The sequence below is a fragment of the Anoplolepis gracilipes genome, chromosome 10 (assembly GCF_047496725.1).
Source record: "Anoplolepis gracilipes chromosome 10, ASM4749672v1, whole genome shotgun sequence".
In the NCBI taxonomy this organism is placed as follows: domain Eukaryota; kingdom Metazoa; phylum Arthropoda; class Insecta; order Hymenoptera; family Formicidae; genus Anoplolepis; species Anoplolepis gracilipes.
Window position 1 is genome coordinate 6,790,204 of NC_132979.1, and position 14,231 is coordinate 6,804,434.

Sequence of the window (14,231 nt, forward strand, 5' to 3'; positions counted from 1 at the left end):
TTTTCACAATAAATAGTTTCTTTGAATGAAACTTTTTTTTGTTTATCATCAATGCTTTTGATTTTTGTTTTCAATTATATATTTGTGTAAAGAGTTATATTTTTATTCTCACATTACTTGTATTAATATTTACACAAAAGGTGTAAAATAGAATAAGATTCATTATCACATGCATACTTCTTTCTTAAAAAATAATAAAGATGCAGGCATTGATTAAAAACGTCTGTACGTGGAATTTAATGCATCAAAGTTACATACATGTAGTATTATGTAAGGGAGAGAAGTAGTAGAACCATTCGATAGAAAGTCGATTTTTTTTATAAAGCAATAATTAATAACTATTATTCAGAAATCCACAAGAACTTGAGTTATTAAATCTATATAATTTCGCAAAGTAGGTTAATGTTGCAAAGCTAAAATTCCATTAATTGATAGCATCGGCATAGTTGACACACTGAAAATATTTTTTCTATTTAATGGATAAATAAATATTAATTTTTTATCCGGTAGCCGGATGCGTTAAATAAGAGTGTTGGATTAGATTTTAATATTTTTTATACACCATTAATTTATATTTTTTAAAAGACATTTTTTTAAAGAATAAATTTTTATGGTTCTTTCTCTTGAGAGAGATTTTGTTTTTGTAAGATTCCATTTTTCAAAGCTTTAAACGTATTTAGTTACTTTTATTATGCTTTCAGTGCTTTTTTATGCCATTATTTATATTTCGTTTTTAATACTATTTTAATACTTTTTGTATTTTATTTCTTGTAAAGGTTTTATATTTTAAGAGATTACTTTGACTGAAAAAATACATACATAAATATTTAGCGCTTTTTTCAACATTTTTAACATCTTTTTTTCAACGAATTTATTTAGATTTATTATCAATTAAATTCAACTAATTATATTTGATTAAATATTTCACATGCATTTTTTCTCAAAGTTTTTTTTAAACACATTTAAAAAAACTACTTTATTACCTTGCTTTTCTATATCAATTTGTATGTTTTCTGTAGAAAATGGGTTCTAGTTTCTAATGAGAGATATATGAACAGGAGGTAAATAAATACGAGAGAAGACAAACGCATCTTCCAATATGGAATTAGTGTTGTATATTTTACAAAGTAAATAGAATATAAACAATCTAAAGTCGTCTAAAACACAATAGTACGAATTTCGTGGTAAATCATTTCGTGTGTCGTAAAGATAGACGATACATCATCAACAGGGCGACTCCTCTCGCTTTCCTCCACCTCGCGCGCCGGATGACTCGACAATCGGAATTAACGGGGGTGAGCGCGAACGACTTGATGGCTGACTGGAAAAATCATCGTCACCCGGCCGTGCGTGAACGATGACTCTACCAACCAACGGAGGGATGAAGCGTCGGTTAAACTGATTCGATGACAACAAATATATAGTATCACGGAGGCTGCGTTTCGCGTGGTGATGACACGCTCTCTCTCTCTCTCTCTCTCTCTCTCTCTCTCTCTCTCTGTCTCTGTCTCTCTATTTCTTTCTGTCCTCTCGCGTATCTTAATCTAATTTTTCTGACATCATCATCATCGGGGTCCGTCGATCGTTAATCGACGCAGGCTGGTATCGCGCGTTTTCTTCCTCCTCTTCCTTCTTCGTTTCTTCTTTCGTCTAACGGGAGAGGGTCCGGATGTCGCGAATGTGATGTGGACGATTCGTGTTGAGCGAGGTACAGCGGGTACAGTAGTGATTAGACAGTTTACAGACATTATGCTTTCGGTTGTTACGTTTAACGCTACGTACGAGATCAAACTCGTCTACTAAGGCTAGGTTTACGCTTGACATTTATCGGCCCATCCTTTCGATAGTTTCTTCTTATTAAGAGTATAACTCTCTCTCTCTCTCTCTCTCTCTCTCTTTCTTGTCTTTTACGCGAGATTTATACTGTAACACGCAAGTGCCGCGCGATAAATGACATATGTAAACCTACTACGATGCTTCTCAGTCTCTCGTAGGTAAGATGAAACGACACCGACGACAACGACAAACGAGCTGGCTTTATTGCATTACTTCCTCTCTTCGCTTCAAACACACTTACATTCTTCGTAAAAGTGGAAGATCGACAGGTGCGTTTCTGTTTTTTTTTTTTTTTTTTTTTTTCATTTTATGCGATGAATGAATGCTCGATCGGATTTGGAATGAACTGGAAGACAAAGGAAACGCTCGGAAGTCGCGTATTGCTCGCTTCGATATGCATGTATAAATCTTGCCAGACTGTTCGATAAGTCTGGAGAAAAATTCGCGGGATATCTTGGTCGATTGTAAATTTTTTCGCAGTCGTTGGTCGTTTTTTTTTTTTTTTTTTTTTTTTTTTGTATACAGTAAGATGGCAGTTACCATTAGAATTTTATAGTTTAATTTATACAGTCGTCGCGCGTTTTCGCGTTTTCATACTTTCGCTATTGTAATAATTACTGCAGGACATTGTAAAGTGTGTGTGTGTGTATGTGTATATATTTTGTGTGTACGGGTGTCTGTGTGTATGTATATCGGTGGCGAGTACTCGTGTAGAGATCGTTTCCGGAGGGAAGAAATCCGAGATGGATGCAGATTACGCCGCCATTTTAACTAACTAGGATTATTACACGAAGTGGAATAAACGTGGCAGTTTATTTATTTATTTATTTATTTTTTTTTTTTTGCGAATTGTCGTCGACATCGCTCCTATTGTAAATTGCCACGATATAGAACAGACAACAATGTAGCTCGAGCCGCTCCGCTCGGCGACACAAAATCTTTCACCGAGCGGAACCAAACGGCAGCTTATATAGACTCTTTCTGTCTCTTGTTAAACTTAACTTCGTTATAATCAATCTGCCACAGTGTATGCGTGTGTTTGCCTAATCGTATTAACGAGCTTATATACTTAAATCCGATTCGAGAGAAAAAATCTCGATTGATATTATTTTTTTTTTTTTTTCACGAAAGTGACGGCACACATCTCGCGGAGAACATCGTCGAGAGACGTCATTCGGCAACGTGTTCTAGTCGACCGGGAGCAGAACTGAAGGATTATGTCAAACTTGGTTACTTAAATGACTGGCGGGGCTGAACGCAAAGCGCCAATAAGAATTAACGAAACGACGGACCGCGGCTTACATTGATTTTCTTATCTTTTTTCCAGTTTGTTTTTTTTTTTTGTTTACTTTACGACGGGGTTCTCGTATATCTCATGGGAAGCTTTTACATGTATTTACACCGCGATTACAAAGTCACGGACGTTTCGTTGGCTGTTGTGGCCGCGATCGAAGTCGCATTCGGCCTCGCTTAGCTCAAACGCGTCGGAGAAGCCCGAGGGTGGGTCCAGCTTGGGGACGAACAGGTTTCCTGATCCGTCACGCTCCTGCTCCCGATTGACATAGGAATTGCCCGACTGGTGCTTGGGATGGCCAGGCCCGGCGATTGGCCCGAAGTTGGCACGGGCCTCCTCGCTGGTATGACGCGCCAGCTGTAACATCCTGAATGCAAACAGGCTTCTTCATATCCGGTTACTATGTATACAGAGATGATGTTTAATTTCGAAATGAAGAGTAGCTTGTCTGTAGATTACATTAATTTTATTTTATTTACAATTTTAATTATTATTAATTTAATATTTTTAATTTTAATTATTAATTTAAAAAATTAGTTAAGTAGTCGATTATACAATTATATAAATAAAATGAAGAAGGTAATAATTTTATATGAAAATGTAGAATAACATTTTTTCAGACAAGCTTTTGTTTTTCGAGAAAACTGATGAATTAATTATGTATTTTTTAAGCTTAAGTGATTTCTAATTACCATGTATTATATGTTCAATTTTCTTGGCTAAATATAAAATTATGAAAAAAAGATAAACATTTTATCTATGGAAAAAATAAAATTTCTCTATAGATATTTTTATTATACATTATAATTTATGTAACATCAATTATTGTATGTAATACAGTGTTTTAAGCTCTCAATTTACACAATTTAACGATTTGTAAGCTTTGATATTTATAAACAAATAAATTAAAGATTCACACAAAAATGTAAAGGGAAAAAGAAAAAAATTATCTTGATAGAGGCTTACTTGGGTCTTCCCCTTCCAGGAAACGATTTTCTCTCAAAAATCGGTGAGGGTTCTGTAGACGTGCTAGATTCTGGTCCATGGTACAGGAAGTCTGCGAAGCAAATGTTTTCCCCTTTGTTTCATTTTCTTACTTTATCAAACAATAAACGATTACAACGATCATAGTGCTTTGGACACTCTCATCGTGGATATCTAATATATTGCACAGCGTATAACAGTCGGTTTTCGAATGACAAGCAAGATTCTGCAACCAAAGAAGCTGTAGTTGCATATACCAATGTTGCACATACGGCGTGTGAAAACGAAATTTCGCCGGGAAAACAAACATCGTGCACCCGTTATATATATCGTAGCCCTCGAATTTTTGACCAGTGTTGTTCGCAATATATAGTTCGAACTAAAATATCCGAAGCAGCAACGATTACATACATTTCACGGGCCTCGGAGAACAGAAGCGGGAGCTTGGAATCTTTCGAAAGTGAGCAGCATCGGATCGATTCTCTAGAGAAGGTGCGTCGAAAAAAAAAGAAAAAAAAAAAAGGAAAAGAAAAAGAAAATGGAGAGACTCCACTTCTGGACTCGGAAGCTGCTTTCTTTGCTACTCTACTACTACACTCCTGAGGAGATAGAAAAAGAGAAATAGAGACAGAGAAAGAGAGAGAGAGAGAGAGAGAGAGAGAGAGAGAGAGAGAGAGAGAGAGAGAGAGAAAGAAAGAGAAAGAGGTGAAAATATTGCATACTGTGGACGCGCGAGTCGGCCGCAGATGCCGAGTGGTGCGAATCGACGAGGTGATTGGAAGACTCGGTTCGGCTGCTGGTCCCGACTTCCGTGTCGCTGTCCGAGCCCAGGGTGTCGTACTCCTCCGACTCGGACTTGCCCTGACTGACCTTGTGCGCTTTGTGCAACGGCGCAGAGGACGAACGGCCTCCGCGCACCTTAGTGTACCGGTTGCAATCCGACTGCAATCAGACGGAATTGGTTTCCATGAGATAGCGCACGTCGGCGCATCCAGTTCGTAGGCGCGTCTAGTTTCCCTCGGCGGTCCCTCGATATCGAGATTTTAGCGATTCGTTTAGATTTCAGAGCCCGCTGTCGAGATTCGTGACCTCGTCTCGATACGCTCTCCGATCTGGCCGGGTATTAATAATTTAGTCCGTTCGAGATTGCTACTCGAGAAGCGAGTCGACATCGCGGAAAATTTCACCGATTTAAATGATAATAATTTAGAGTTAAAAAGAATCAGCACATATGTTGTCAAAAATATAAATTTTACTTTTTAAAAGTCCAAATACTTGTAAATCTACTTTTCCTACATGTACATGTAAATTGGACACATATTATATAATTTAATTTTGTAAAAATGAATATCTTAGAAATTAATCTTTGACAGAAACAGAGATATTATTAATTCTTAAATTAAGATCGAAAAATATATTTCATTTATTATTAATATATAAATATAAGAAAATCTTTTCTACTAATCTTCCCAATTTTTTCCACATGTAACGACGATTTTATTAATCACTTGTCTATTTTTCAATATATACTTTTATTTACTTTCTACTTAAATATGATAATGGGGGGGGGGGGAAATATGTTAACGAACTTCCGTCACCGTCTCTACGGAAACTCTATTCTACTTCATCAATGTAGGAGCCGCGGGAGCGATGATATGAATCATGAGAGAGTTTCGTGCTACAGCTATCAGAGAGATACGGCGAAAAATTCGGCGTAGAGATGCGTAAATGGCGAACAGCCATGTTCGATAGGGGTCCAGTGGTCTGGGCTCTAATCGATACCGCAACTCCTCGATTCGCGAATCGTTTCAGGACAGCTGCGAAACGAAACGAGATGGGACCAGCAGTCGCAACGATGTAACTCGCACTGAGACGCTAATTACTACTAATCCTCTTTGCGATTTTTCTTCGCGAGAGAAACTCTCGCAATTATAATGTAATAAAAAAAATTCTCGAATTATAATGTAATAAAAAAAAAAAAAAAAAAAAAAAAAAAACAGGATGCTTCGTGCGCACGAATTAAAATTCACGTAATTATGTCACACGTCGCATCGATCGTGCGCGGGTCGCTCGAGGAACTCTCACACCGAGCATGCGAGTGCGAGTGACCTAAATATTCACACAGTGGCGGATCGCTGAGGGTCGCCGACTGCGTGTCGTGAGGATAGGGTGATTTCGGTGCACTGATCATGGGATGCGCATGCAACTATCGTGAATATAACGAAGCTGGGAATATATGAGAGTGAATGATAAAAGCGTTGATATAAACTCGTGTCTCTCTCTCTCTCTCTCTCCGCACGTTTAAAATTTATATTTTCAGAACCGAGAAACTTTCAGAATCGCAGTTTATTGGAAAAGCTCGAGATCGCGTAATTGAATACTGGTGTAAAGTTCAAAAGGTCTGCTATTATATGCAAGTGGAGAAATTAAATTCTAGAATAAAAATCCGAGAAATATGGAGATAGAAAAGATGACGCGATATCGCAGATTAAAACGTGCGTCGAGGAGGCGAGTAACTCTAATAGCGATGCAAAATCGGCGGACGATACCTCTCGTAACTGAAGGGTATCGGCAGTGGAGAGACGGGGGTCGTGATAGACGAAGGTCTGAAGAGGCGCGGCAGAATTGCAGCGACTGTCGCCTCCTGCAGGAACGCTCTCCTCCAGCTGGAACGTGGCGTACGGGTAGATATCTTCCGAATATTCTACAAGCATGTGTTCGATGGCGATTAATTATAATAATTTTACTTTGGCTTTCTCAAGTTTCTGCTTATATCGACTTTAAAGAAAGAAGAGCTCAATCTTATCTCACCTGGTATTTTTTCTAACGTAGCCATCTCGTGTATCGGCGAACGAAGCGGCTTACGTACAGTGGCGTAATATTGTTCGCGTTGTTCCATGTTCTGTTTATTGTCTAAGGCGGCCGCGGTTTGAGCGTCGTGTAAACTGCCGATGTCGCCCATAAAAGGACCTGCCATGAATATAATCGATCATATTTTAAAAATTTAATCAGAGTGCGTATAATTAATTCTTCTCTAAACGATTTATTTGAAAATTGAATTTTGCGATATTATATTGATTATAAATTTATTTTAAGAAGGAGCGGATCAGCTATATCAAAAGTTAATCAATCTCCAATAAATTTAGAGATTTATAAATTTGACATTTTAGGCATTAAGTATTCTTTTAGCATTTTAAAATATAAAATTAATAATTAATTTGTGAGTTAAAGTAAATTTACCTTGTAGAATTAACATTTTTATTTTCATGATTTTTTGTGTTCAGTCAGTATAAAATTTGTATGGTGTCACTATAAAAGGAGTTAGAAATGTATTTGATTTATTAACTTTTGACGTAATTGATCCATTCAATCCCTCCATTTTCACATTTATATTCTGTTAATAAATTTTTTTAATAAAAAAAATATTTGATAAAAAAATTCTTTTGTCATGTTTTGTAATTTTAATTTTTGAAAATCTACATATATGTATGCATTGGACTCTAACGTTTGCGGAAGCAGTAAAAGACAGCGCCGGCTGCGGCGATGACTGCGAATGAGCTTAACACCAGAGGTACGATGAGCTTCAGATCCGAATAGTTGTGTTGGGGGATGTAATGATCGATCTCGATGGCGGACATAGTCGTGCTAATATGCGGCTGTAATGTTGTTATCTTGTACTCGGCCACCGACGAGCCGGCGTCATTATGGGCCCTTATGCGGATGTCATAAGTAATTCCCGGCTGTAATTCGCTTAAAGTATACGTCTTTTGCATCTGCAAAATATAAGTCGTGTGTAATTCATCGCAGTCGTAGCTTAAAAAAATTAGTATTAATATTAAGGACAATAATGTTACAGAATTTTATGTTTAAACATTTTCGTCATCCGAATCTGCTTCATAAATAAAGAAATTTATTATTAAAAATTTTTAAATTATTAAATACATAGTTATATACATAGTTAGAATATATAATTATTATATGCTACAATTTAATATCATAATATTATATGTACATGTAACATATTCATTTATTTGAATATATTGATAAATTAAAAATTATTATTAAAATTAAATCGATCATATTTTAAATTAATTTAATTGGAAGATACAATTAACTCTTGTCGAAAATTTATTTTTAAAACTGAATCTTATAATCTTACGATGATGTATCTTATATTTAGTAATATATTTATATCGAGAGATATCAAAATCTCTATATCTTTAAGAAGAAAAAAATAATTTTTCCTTATATAGAGAGAGCTAAATAATATATTTCTGAATACCTCTATATTATTTGAGACCAGCGTCCAGATGTTCTCGCTGTCCTTCCTATACTCGAGCTCGAAGAACGTTATGGGACACCCTCCGTCATTCCACGTGCTTAGGTGCAGAGTGATCCAGGAGACGTTGACCGTGATAAACTTGTCACCGGTACCGGGCGATTCGTCCGGCTTCGAGCCCTTCGTGGTCGCCTTGACAATCTCGCTGGGTCTGCCCATGCCGATGCGATTGTACGCCGTCAGGTACATCTGATAATTGTTGCCGCACCAGAGCCGCGACAGGACGAAGCTGCTCACTTTGTGCGACACCTTAAATTCCTCCCACTCGCCCGACTCGCGTTTATAATGAAGAATGTATCCGCGGATCGGCGAGCCACCATCGTCGCCGTTCTTCCATTGTACGTTGATGGAATTGCTACTGGTACTGGTCGCGTGCAATAATGGCACCGCAGGTGGAACTGAAAAAGACAATATTGATTCAAGGACCGTGCCTTGTAGGCACGTTACGACCGTATGTTACAAGTTCCTCGAGAAAGAGACATCTATTCTGAGATGTTCTCTTATTTTCCAAAAGTGAAATGATAATGTAAAATACATAAGGCAATGAATAGTAAGTATTTTATATTACAAGAGACATTATCTATATATCAATTTAAACAATTGTTTTTAGTTTGCTCGATTGTTACCTATATTATAATCCCTTTTAATAATTTAATTTTATTTGATTAAAATTTTTTATTTATTAATTCTTTTAGTAATGTATTCATCAAATTGGATAGAAACAAATGATGCTTACGTGATAAAAGTATCGCGTGTGTAATTATTTTACAGAAATTAAGATGAGCCTTTACCTTGTACGGTTAAACGGTGAGTTATTTGATCGGAACCGTGACGATTCTCCACGAAGCAAGTGTAATTTCCGCTGTCCTCTCTGTGGAGGTCAACAATCTGCAAGGATCCATTGATATGGAGGGATACCCTGGCGGATGGCTTGACTGTCTGACCCCATTGCTTCCAAATAATAGACGGTTCGGGCTTGCCCACGCTTTCGCAAGGCAACGTCACGTCCTGTTTCCACGGTACGACAAGCACGGTGCCAAATGAATATATGGCGGCACGAACTGTAATAAAATATCGAGCGAAAACCTTACTCCTTGAGGAGAAAATAAATACGATAAACGCCGTCATCTAAGTTAGCTTGTATCAACCGCGGGGCAAATTCAAGAAAATATTTCTCCTGACGGCAAAGATTTAAAGTTGCCGGAAAAGAGCTTTGCGAGAAACTTTCAAGATTGAAGGAGAAATATAAAAAGCGCGTCTCTCTCTCTCATTAACAAACATAAACACTCGGTATCTCGTTACTCTACTCGGCTGTAGACAATTCACTTAGCTCGTGGAAATGGATGTTTATCCGATAGGCGTAACTTTTGCAATTAATTCAATTTGCGAAAGGTAACTTTTGCAACTCAAAGTTTCGTAACTGGGGCAAACAGTTGTATATTTTCGATATATCAACCATTGTTGCATTTTTCTGTAATCTTCTGATTATATTACGAGTACATCGACACATCATTCGGCGTCCGCAATTAATAAATAAAATATTATCAGTTGTCAACATTTTCAGATTTAAATTGAAAGATACGCAATAAAATTTTGAAATTAGTTGACTTTACAATTAAACTACAAGATAATTTATTAGCAGAATTTTTTTTACCTTCGCTAGAGGGTGAGATCGTGACGGATGAGGTCTGCGCGCCCTCGCCGACCGAGGTGACCGCCGCGATGGTGAATTCGTACTGGTTCCTTTTGTTCAGCTCCTCGGTTTGATAACTGGTCTGATACGGTGGCAGAGTCCTCCTGTGCCATTTGTTTTCCGCTCCCAATCCTCGGAAATGCACGTTGTAAGCGGTGAGATTGCCGTTGCTCTTGAGGGGTGGTTGCCACGAGACAATGACGGACGTGGCCGAGCTGGCGACGGCTTTGATGCTGGCCGGCGATTCCGGCAGGTCCTCCTCGGTCACGCAGTACAGGGGTGACGAGGCGACACCGTCGCCCGCCCTGGTGGACGCCAGGACCTGGACCGAGTAATTCATGTACTTCTCAAGCCCGTGGATCATCACTGTCAGAGCGTTGGTGATCTTCATCTCCGGTTTCGTCGACTCCGCCAGCGCGTCTGTGCTCTCCCACATGACCTTGTAACCCTTCAAGATTCCGTTCAGACTTGAGTCAGGTGGGGAGTCCCAGGAGACTTGCAAAGACGTCGACGAGAGCGCGGTACACCGCACGTCTTGCGGAGGATTGCTCGGGACTGAAAAGATTCAAGGTTTCATGAAATATCAACAAGGTGATTCCTCGCGTGCGAAGGAGAAAAATCTCTCGCTCAAATTTGACATTTAGTTCATATAAATTGTTAATCAACATTTACAAATTGCTTAACAACCCGAGATTTAGGTATATCATTGAAAAAGAGTAATAAATCATTTTTTATTTAAAATAAATAAAACATGATATTTTTATATACATATTTGTCAATTTAAAATAATAACAACTATAACATTTATAGGATAGATATTCACGCGTCCGTAGATTAGTTTTAGTAAAAGTTATGACTCTAAACTGGGGGTGATGGAATATTTTTACGATTTCAATAATCTGAGAAATATGATCGATACAACTCATAAAACGTATCGCGTTTAAAAGGTCGATGGCATATTCGAGAGCAACATGACTGTATGCATGGAATATTTCAAGAACGTATTCGCACGGAAAGTTAAAAGGGTTCCGAAGGAGAAGTCGTCGCCGAAGGATAGGCAAAGGGAACGGATGGGGAGAGGAGGCTCGAAAATATCGGAGTGCACTTGAAAGTTTCGTTGAGTCCGACAGGATTAAAGAAGTTATTCGCGAACGCGTGCAGCCGCGGATATGCCGTGCATCTGAATTTATTATTTATACTGCAAGTCGCGCGACCGCGTTGCACGAGGTCGGTATTCATGACTGGAATTCGCGATAGGCTCGCGCGAATATTATTCTATTCATGAATTCTTGAAGACGTTCACGACGCGAAAATAGACGTCTAGACGAAAGGCTCGCTTACCCTCAACGTTCGATCCCGAGCTTGCGAATAGATTACATCCGCATACGTTTGTGCTCGAAATATACATCTCCAATTCGCGATAGAATCTATATAGTAAAACGAAATGCACTTTGATCGCTTCATTATATAGGAAATTAAACTTTAACGTGACGTATGAATTATTTAAATAACTAATCTAATCCCTTTCGAGAATCTGACATGTATAGTAAATTTGACAAAGTATTTTTAGTCTTTGAAAATAAAATATTAATAATTAATTTGTAAGTTAAAGTTTTGCCCTGTAAAATTAAAATTTTTATTTTACATAAATTTTTGTGTACAGTCACTATAAAATTTTCATGGTACAATGTTACTACAAAAAGGTCATTTCGATAATATTTACGATTTTGAGATAAAAAAATGTAATTCATAAATTAATTATTAATTTTATATTTTAAAAGTGTTTTTCTTTTAAAGGGCGTACATTTTTACTTCTAAATTTTTAAGGAGCTTAGTCAATCACTTACTTGCGGGAGTGGTAATAGGGAAATGCCTGTGCTTAAATTAAGTCAGGAACGTGTAAGTTTTTTGTGTTACAAATTGGAAACTAACCAAAGATTTTCAAATAAAAAAATTAGATTTGTTTATATAATATTTAATTGTTAGATGTATATGAAACATTTTGATAACAAAATCTAATGTCTTTTACTGTAAAAGTACAATATTTTTTACTGTATCTTTTAAACGAGACGATAAAAAATTTGCATTTTTTTTGTAATTATTTCTAAATAATCATTCTAAAACTTGTATAGTTTTATCTATAATCTTACTATTGTATCTTTTTATTATATTTTTGTAATGACGGTTGTATTTATAACGTTCATAGACACACATGTATGAGACCCTATCTTTAGAATTAAATTTCTCAAAAGCTAGTGGTCAAATTCCGCCAATAACTTTTTACAAAAATTGCATATGATTCTATTTAGAGATAACTGGTCAATCTTCTTAACATAAAGAGATAAATATCGAGCTTTTCACAGTCACTTACCATCTTCGAGGGTCGATGCGACAACTTCCTGCGTCATAGGACCGGGACCGAGGGCGTTGAACGCTTGGACGACCACACTGTAACGCGTGAACTTCTTCAAGTTTGTCAAGTGATACTGCCGTCCGGGCATGGATGTTCTTGCTAAACCGAGGGCGACGCTCGCCGTCGAGATCCGTCTTTCCACGGTTTTGTATGTGTATTGCTCCGCCCCCAACCTGAATATCGCGAAAGTGCTCGTTACACCTGGCTGATGTGATTAATTAGTTTTGCTGCGAGACTGTCAAGTGTTTCGTTTAAACCTCAAACTCTAGGCAAACTTTTGGAGATAAACTTAATATTAGATTATGATATTATAAGTATAATATTAAAAAAAAAAGGAAAACTAAATATAGATTTATATATTTATTTGACATTTACATATACAAACTTGTTAAAAAATAATGAGATGCAAATTTTTTAAGTCTACGCTTTAATTTGTTTGTCAGATTATCTATAATTCTATTTATTTCGTAATCTATTTGATTAGACTATCTACAACTTACGATAAAATAAATAAATAAACTTTCAAATAGAATCCGAATTATTTTATTGTGCTTAAATATTTTATCTTATAAGTCCACTTTAGACGATTTAAAAAATAGCTAAAAAAAACATAAGAAAAAGACTAACCATTTACCGTAGTTTTTTATGTTGAATACCATCCATTTTCCAAAGAGAATCACACAAATATATGTACATTGTAATTATAATTCAATTTATCTAAACTTATATGTAGATATTATTACTTTATTTTATTTACTATTTTACTTGTATTTTTAAATTACAATTTATATATATATATATATATATATATATATATACATACATACATAAATTTAGATAATTAAAAATATCAATAAAGATGAGTTTAAGTAGTGAAAAAATTGAACGATTCATATAACAACTAGTTTGTAATAAATACAGCTCGCTAAAACGGATGAAGCAAAATGTAGCCGTAAAACATGAGAGAAATAACGTATAGTTTTTTTGAGGATTTGTCAGCGTTGCCGTAGGCAAATATAAATAACTGACCCCGAGATAACTCGTCGTTTATTAATGGCGCGTGAATTCTACTGATATCAGCTTCACGGACGAGATCCAGGAAGTTGCAGTTCTGACAGTTGCATGTACATGCAATGTACATATATATACATATATGTATATATACATATGTGTATTAGTGAGGAAACACAAACTCCTATCAGTCGTTAAAATAACGGCGCCGTTTTCGGTCGTTACCTGTGTTCCTTGTAGCCAACGTGATAACCGAGTATCTCGCCGTTCCATAAATCATGATCGGGCGGATCCCAGGTGACGTTGAATTCGGTCGAGCTGATGGGATCCACTTTGAGATTTCGCGGTGGCCCGCCGGGCTTCTCCCCCTCCGTTGTCGTCTCTAAAATCTATAGAGAAATAAAAAAAAAGTCCTGTGAAAAAACACGGACAAATCCGCGATATCGTTAACCTTCGTCATTTTCGCCGCTGTACATCCGTTTTCTCTTATCAATTTCCGTTAAAAGTTTCAGAGATTCTGATATTTAAGAAAATAACACACGTGAAAGAAGCAAAACGCGGATAATCAATGGATATACGAAATAAATGAATTCGATCGGATGCCTCTGATATTCCACTTCAAAGGGTTGTGCCGGAAGTATCTGTTTCCTTAATCGCGCCA

At 36.8% G+C, this 14,231-nt stretch overlaps 1 protein-coding gene across 5 annotated transcripts in view; it reads right to left on the minus strand.

Moving 5' to 3' along the window:
* Positions 1 to 1,034: 1,034 nt before the first annotated feature.
* LOC140670445 (cell adhesion molecule Dscam2) overlaps positions 1,035 to 14,231 on the minus strand; it is a 169,945-nt gene continuing 156,748 nt past the window's right edge. For 4 of the 5 annotated variants that reach the window (XM_072901038.1, XM_072901041.1, XM_072901039.1 and 1 more), the window contains exons 16-26: positions 13,796 to 13,959; positions 12,518 to 12,732; positions 10,108 to 10,701; positions 9,245 to 9,514; positions 8,397 to 8,851; positions 7,620 to 7,887; positions 6,926 to 7,084; positions 6,664 to 6,818; positions 4,837 to 5,056; positions 4,097 to 4,187; positions 1,035 to 3,497 (exon numbers count right to left, since the gene is read on the minus strand). In XM_072901038.1, the coding sequence (XP_072757139.1) occupies positions 3,233 to 3,497; positions 4,097 to 4,187; positions 4,837 to 5,056; positions 6,664 to 6,818; positions 6,926 to 7,084; positions 7,620 to 7,887; positions 8,397 to 8,851; positions 9,245 to 9,514; positions 10,108 to 10,701; positions 12,518 to 12,732; positions 13,796 to 13,959 (2,856 nt within the window). In that variant the 3' untranslated portion in view covers positions 1,035 to 3,232. The remainder of the gene's footprint in view (positions 3,498 to 4,096; positions 4,188 to 4,836; positions 5,057 to 6,663; positions 6,819 to 6,925; positions 7,085 to 7,619; positions 7,888 to 8,396; positions 8,852 to 9,244; positions 9,515 to 10,107; positions 10,702 to 12,517; positions 12,733 to 13,795; positions 13,960 to 14,231) is intronic. The other variant, XM_072901042.1, reaches the window with a different exon arrangement.